Below are 6,529 nucleotides of genomic sequence, written 5' to 3'. Positions count from 1 at the left end.
TTAGATGTGAATAACCGTAAAAATACACAATGCCTGAGCACTGGTGAAGAGCATTTTCACTGCATTGAGAACTTGCAACTTTGAGGTGCTTAATACACAGTAACAAACTGTGCTTCCATGAGCTTCTTTGTACTGAAGATATGTCAGGAACTCCATATAGACACATTCGGGGCTATGGAATGAAGAGTATTTTAAAATACAACAAACTGGAGTCGCAGATGTATTGTCTGGGAAATAAAACTAGCTTTAGAGTCTGATTGCAGTGCTGTTCTAAGTAGTTGTGTAGACACATTTCTGTAGGAAGGGGCCCAAATCATCTCTTCTACAGATTAGATTCCTGATGTTCAGGGGTTTTCAAGATTGTGTTACCCACTGTAGTTAATTAACAAAAAGGAACCTGGTCTCTATGAGAACCTCTATCTGGTATTTTCAGGCACAACTCCTTCAGGTTTAAGGAGAAAATCGTTGTCTTTCCACCTCCATTCCCTGGGCGAGCTCACTCACTGGCCTCAAGTTCCCTGGGGGTGAGTTTTCTTCTAGAAGAGTCCAGGGGAGAGGAAAGGGGCGGGAGGCAGAGAGTCCCTTTCAGGGAGATGGATTCCAGTAAGAGGAGGAGAAGGGGCTGAGCCCAGCCTGGGGGTCTCTGCCTGGTCTCCTCAGATAGCCCCTGGGCCAGGACTCAGGAAGACGGTGTGACTAAGAGCTCTCGGTGCAGGAGGAGAGGGGTCAGGGCAAAGTCCCAGGTCCCCGGAAGTGGTTCTCAGGGTCTCAGGTCCGAGGGCGGAGTCTGGGGCGGGGAAGCTCAGTGTTGGGGAGTCCCCTGTCCCTGAGTTTCACTTCTCCCTCTCACAACCTGCGTCAGGTTCTCCTGCCTGGAGACTCATGACGCGGCCCGAGTTCCCACTCCCATTGCGTGTGCAGTTTCTGGAGAAGCCAGTCAGCGTCTCCGCTGTTCCGGTTGTAAAGTCTCTACAGACGCACCAGGAGTCACATTCTCCGCTGACCCCGAGGATGCGGGCCCTGATACCCTCAGCCTTCCTCCTGTTGCTCTCGGGGGCTCTGACCCTGACCCAGACCTGGGCGGGTGAGCGCGGGGTCGGAAGGAAATTGCCTTTGCGGGGGGCGGGGCGAGGGGACCGCGCGGCGGGGGTGCAGGATCCCCGGGGAAGGCGTTTCTCCACGGAGCCAGCCCCAGACCTCCTCCCCGACCTCGTCTTGAGCCCTCCCTTCTCCCGCCCCCTCTTCTCACCCGGTGGGATCTCCCATCTCCCATTTTCCAACTCACGACCCCTCGCCCCTTCCCCGCTCCCGGCCCCATAAATCTCGGACCCGGGGACCCGCGCCGGGAGGAGGGTCGGCCGGGTCTCATCTCCTCCCCGCCCCCAGGCTCCCACTCCCTGAGGTTTTTCTACACCGGCGTGTCCCGGCCCGGCCGCGGGGAGCCCCGCTTCATCGCCGTCGGCTACGTGGACGACACGCAGGTCGTGTGGTTCGATAGCGACGCCGCGAGTCCGAGGATGGAGCCGCGGGCGCCGTGGGTGGAGCAGGTGGGGCGCGGGTATTGGGAAGAAGAGACGCGGATCATCAAGGGAACTGCACAGACTTTCCGAGCGAGGCTGCACACCCTGCGCGGCTACTACAACCAGAGCGAGGCCGGTGAGCGACGTGGGCCCGAGTCCAGATCGCGACCCCCCATCCCCACCGACCGGCCAGGGTCTCCCCGAGTCTCCGGGTCCGAGATTCACCCCGAGGCTGCGGGACCCGCCCGCACCCCGACCCGGGAAGAGCCGGCGGGGACTTTTCCGCGGTTTCATTTTCAATTTAGGTTTAATCTCCCCGTGAGGTCGGGGCGGGGGCGGGGCCGAGCGGGCGGGGCTGACCTTGGGGTGGGGTCAGGGTCTCACACCTTGCAGGACATGTATGGCTGCTACGTGGGGCCGGACGGGCGCCTCCTCCGCGGGTACAGGCAGTATGCCTACGACGGCGCAGATTTCATCGCCCTGAACGAGGACCTGCGCTCCTGGACCGCGGCGGACACTGCGGCTCAGATCACCCGGCGCGAGTGGGAGGAGGACGGTGTGGCGGAGGACTTCAGGAACTACCTGGATGGGAAGTGCGTGGTGTGGCTCCGCAGATACCTGGAGATCGGGAAGGAGACGCTGCAGCGCGCGGGTACGAGGGGGCTTAGGGGCCTCCCCAGTCTCCCCTCAGGCCGGGCTGGCTTCCTACGGAGAGGAGAAGAAAATGGAATCGAGACCTAAATATTCCCGTTCCCGTGTGTCGTGACACTAAGATTGCCAGGGTTTTCATATCCGGTACCAGAGAGGGAGTCTCCCAAAGGGCCTGGCTGTCTCTCAGGGACAGTTAAGGGAGGCAGTGTCTCCGGGGGTGGAGGGGGAAGCCATCCCTGAAACAACTGAGCAGCGGTTCCCTTTGACCCTGACAGCGGCTCCGGGAACCATGGGGACTGTCTCAGGCCTTGTTCTCTGCCCCACACCCAGTGTGTTTGAGGTCTGACTCCAGCCTTTCTGAGTCACTTGGCCTCCATCCAGGACAGGACCAGAAACTCCTTTTCTCCCCTCAGAGACCTGCCTCCTACCCTGGGATGTCTCACTCTGTTTCTAGAAATTTTTAAGAATAGAGATTATCCCAGATTGTCCAGGCTGGTGTCTGGGTTTTGTGCTCCCTTCCCCCACTCCTGTTGTCCTGTCCATTCTCAGGATGGTCACATGATCGCTGCTTCGGTGGCCCAAAGTAGATGTAAAGTTCCTGAGTTTTCTGACTCCTTTTTGTTTTTTTTTAAAGATTGGCACCTGAGCTAACAACTGTTGCCAATCTTTTTTTCTTTCTTAATGCTTTTTCTCCCCAAATACCCCCAGTACATAGTTGCATATTTTAATTGTGGGTCCTTCCAGTTGTGGCATGTGGGATGCCGCCTCAACGTGGCCTCATGAGTGGTGGCATGTCTGCCCCCAGGATCCGAACCAGTGAAACCCTGGACCGCCCAAGCGATGCACGCGAACTTAACCACTGGCCACGGGGTGGCCCTGTGACCCTTCTTTTCAGACCCTCCAAACACACACGTGACCCACCACCACATCTCTGCCCATGAGGTCACCCTGAGGTGCTGGGCCCTGGGCTTCTACCCTGTGGAGATCACCCTGACCTGGCAGCGTGATGGGGAGGACCTGACCCAGGACATGGAGCTTGTGGAGACCAGGCCTGCAGGGGACGGGACCTTCCAGAAGTGGGCAGCTGTGGTGGTGCCTTCTGGAGAGGAACAGAGATACACGTGCCATGTGCAGCACGAGGGGCTGCCTGAGCCCCTCACCCTGAGATGGGGTAAGGAGGGAGGCATGGGCTCAGAGCCTCTTAGGGAAATCAGGAGCCCTTCTGGAGACCTTCAACAGCGTCAGGGCTGAGGGCAGCGGGTCAGGGCCCTCAGCTTCCTTTCACTTCCCTCAGTGCCGCCACCTCTGTCCATCATCCCTATTGTGGGCATCATTGCTGGCCTGGTTTTTCTTGGAGCTGCAGTGGCTGGAGCTGTCATGTGGAGGAAGAAACGCTCAGGTAGGGAAGGGAGTGGGGATCTGAGTTTTCTTGGACTGCTGGAGGTTTTCAAGCCCAAGTAGAAGTTTGCCTGCCTCCTTAATGGGAAATCCCATCCACAGGCACGTGTGCTTTCCTAGTCTAACACTTACTCTTTGTTAATGCACATGTAATAATGAAGGACAAATTTATCACCTTGATGAGTCTGGTGATGGGGACCTGATTCCCAGCAGTCACAGGGCAGAGAGGAAGGTCACTGCTGAGGACAGACCTCCAGGAGGGTGGTTGGCCCAGTTCCCACACATGTACTTTCCTCATGTTTCCTGATTATGTCTTAGGTTTGTAGTCACAGTTCTGGAAACATCTCTGAGGTCTGGGACTAGGGAATTCTTTTAGGACCTCATGGGCCTGCCTCTTCCCTGGCTTCTCACAGGATGTTTCTTCCCACAGGTGGAAAAGGAGGGAGCTACGCTCAGGCTGCAAGTAAGTATGGAGTGGGTTGCTGCAGGAGATCATAGCAGCATTCTTGCTAGGCTTTAAGCCTAGGAAAAATAAATTCCAAATGAGTAACTGGGAGATTTGTGATCTGATACCAGATTGTTTGTGCCTTGGAATCAAAGGCCAGATGGGAGCATCTTATCGAGCATGAAGGCAAGGGGCTTAGGAATGCTGGGCCATTGCAGGAATGGAACACTGTCTGGATACCTTGCTGATTGTCCTTAAGATACTCCCCATGGGACTAACCTGGGATGGGCTGATGTGCTTTGGGGGGGTGAAGAATAGAACCTTTGGACTTTGCCTTGTGAGTCCCTGCAGGCATGAGTTCTGGCTATTGTACTTGCTTGAGATTCTTTACCTGCAAATAAATATGTGGCGATCCTAGGGACCTCACCTCAGTCCTTGAGGCTGATGGTCCCTGTCCCATTGAATAATATAGATTGTGTTCTGTCTATTAATTCTGTCCGCTCCTTCGGCTGGCTGCCTAGCTGGTCTCAGCAGCAGTGGGGGAGTGATTCCAGAGACTGTCGTGATAGTGTAGATGGGAGCCCGTGGGGGAGCTCACCCACCCCGTAGTTCCTCCTTTAGTCTCATCTCCTGTGGGCTCTGACCACTTCCTGTTTTGTTCTACTCCAGGCAGCGACAGTGCCCAAGTCTTTGATGTGTCTGACATGGCAGGTGAGACCCTGGAGGCCTGAAGTGGGGAGGGGTTAGGGCTGAGGGGACAGGACTGGGTTATGGGGATTTTTTGGTTGGGACATGTTGAGCATGTGGTGGGCTGTGCAGAATGTCATCAATTACAGTGAGTCACTTAAATTTGTTCATTTTCTTCTATAGCATGAGACAGCTGCCTTGTGGGGGACTGAGTGAGGTGAGATTTGTCCCTGTCCCACCCCCCACGGTGACTTCAAGAACCTCTGACTTCTCTTTCCGCAGCTGGCATCTGAATGCGTTTGCGTTCCTGTTAGCATAATGTGAGGGAATGGGGAGACTGGCCCACTCCCCGCCCTCCACACTGCCCTGTGTTCTCTTTCCTGATTGGCTGTCCTGTTCCAGCAGGGGTGGGGCTGCATGTCTCCATCCTGCTTGAACTTTGTGTTGCCTTGAGCTGCAGCTTCTTACCTCCTAATTGAATATTAGAATCTGGATATGAGTGTGTTTTTTCCAATTCTTACCATGAAGGATTAATAAGTTAATTAAAGGAGAAGTTTCCCAAAATTTGAAAGAGGAAATAAATGAAGCACTGAAGACGTTCCAGAATCTGCATGTTCGCTGTGCTCAATCTGTTGCAGATGGGGACAGGAGAAGGCTGTGAGGAGCCGAGTGTGGACAGGACCTGTGCCCCTTCCATGCTCAGTGCATCGTGGGCTGTAATGTGGTCACTCCCCAGCTGGACTATCTCTCTGCTCCTTTGTCCTTGTCTCTTCATTAGAACCTTGTCCCAATAGGACCTGTGATCACAAGGCCTTGGACATCGCCTGGGCCTTATCATATCTCCAGAACTCTAGGCAGCCATGGCTTTGTGTGGCCAGGTCAGCCTAGGCTCAAACCTGGGTCCAGCCTCAGCCCCTGTCTTTTGTGTGTTTATTTGTGCTTCTTTGTTTCTGTAGAGGTTAAGCCTGTTCTTGTTCTTGTGTATGAGTCCTGGTCATTGTACTCTGGGGATCCCCCAACTCTGACAGCAGCAGGAGTTGTTTGGCCTGTCATTGTACCCAGAAGATCAGGTGGCCCCTGCACACAGGCCTCTGGTGTCCAGAGATGAGTTTTCAGACTCATCTGGCTCTGTCCTCCTTCTAAGGCTTGATTGTCATTTTCACCTTTGCCCAACCTTCTCAAAGGAAGAAGATTCTGGAATTAGGAGGGATCCCATAATTTCTCATGCTAGAGAAGTTCCTGTTGGGATTCTCATGCTCTGCAGCCTGCTCTCTCCCATCCCTGAGCTCCAGTCATCCTAGTGCTGGCTCCATTCCAAACTCACAATGTATAAAGCAGAGTCTACCTTAGATTTACACTTGGTTGGAAAATAGGACCCATAAGTCAAGAATTGTTTTCTGAAGAGAGAAATGTAATTGTGTGCTGTGGTGTGCAGGAGGGTTGGTGTGGGAGGGAGAGATGGAGGGATGGGGAGGGGAGAGCAGCACTTGTGAGAAAGTACAGGTGGCATTGATGTCAGTGAGAGTGGACGTTGTGCTGTAGCTGCCACAAAACAGCATGTGGCCTGAGGTTACATTAATAAAGATACTGTTTCTAGAATAGGGAGGTGCTCTACACTGATCATTCATTCACCTGATATTGGTTGTGTGCTGGATGTATGACATGCTATTTTTGCATCTGGGAAACGTTGTTGAAGTTAAAAACAAATTGCTGGCCTTGTGGAGCATAGGTTGTAGTAGAAAGAGACAGATGTACACTATAAGCATAGTGAATAAGGACAGTGTTTGTGTTAGAAGGTGGTAAGTTCTGTGGAAACAATGCAGTGGGG

At 53.9% G+C, this 6,529-nt stretch overlaps 1 protein-coding gene across 5 annotated transcripts in view; it reads left to right on the top strand.

The window, feature by feature from the left end:
- Positions 1-1,011: 1,011 nt before the first annotated feature.
- The window catches only part of LOC124234051 (patr class I histocompatibility antigen, B-2 alpha chain-like), a 10,620-nt gene continuing 5,102 nt past the window's right edge, over positions 1,012-6,529 (top strand). For 3 of the 5 annotated variants that reach the window (XR_006887210.1, XR_006887209.1, XM_046651312.1), the window contains exons 1-8: positions 1,012-1,084; positions 1,387-1,656; positions 1,897-2,172; positions 3,067-3,342; positions 3,466-3,570; positions 4,000-4,032; positions 4,684-4,725; positions 4,885-4,918. Coding sequence is in view for 3 of the 5 variants with exons in the window: in XM_046651312.1 (XP_046507268.1) it covers positions 1,012-1,084; positions 1,387-1,656; positions 1,897-2,172; positions 3,067-3,342; positions 3,466-3,570; positions 4,000-4,032; positions 4,684-4,725; positions 4,885-4,889 (1,080 nt within the window). In the remaining 2 variants the exon portion in view is untranslated. Of the gene's footprint in view, positions 1,085-1,386; positions 1,657-1,896; positions 2,173-3,066; positions 3,343-3,465; positions 3,571-3,999; positions 4,033-4,683; positions 4,726-4,884; positions 5,308-5,339; positions 6,410-6,529 lie in introns of those variants that run through there. The other 2 variants (XM_046651311.1, XM_046651310.1) reach the window with 2 other exon arrangements.

This window comes from Equus quagga, unplaced genomic scaffold (assembly GCF_021613505.1).
Source record: "Equus quagga isolate Etosha38 unplaced genomic scaffold, UCLA_HA_Equagga_1.0 67959_RagTag, whole genome shotgun sequence".
NCBI lineage: Eukaryota > Metazoa > Chordata > Mammalia > Perissodactyla > Equidae > Equus > Equus quagga.
This window is presented reverse-complemented; position numbering and strand designations above follow the sequence as displayed.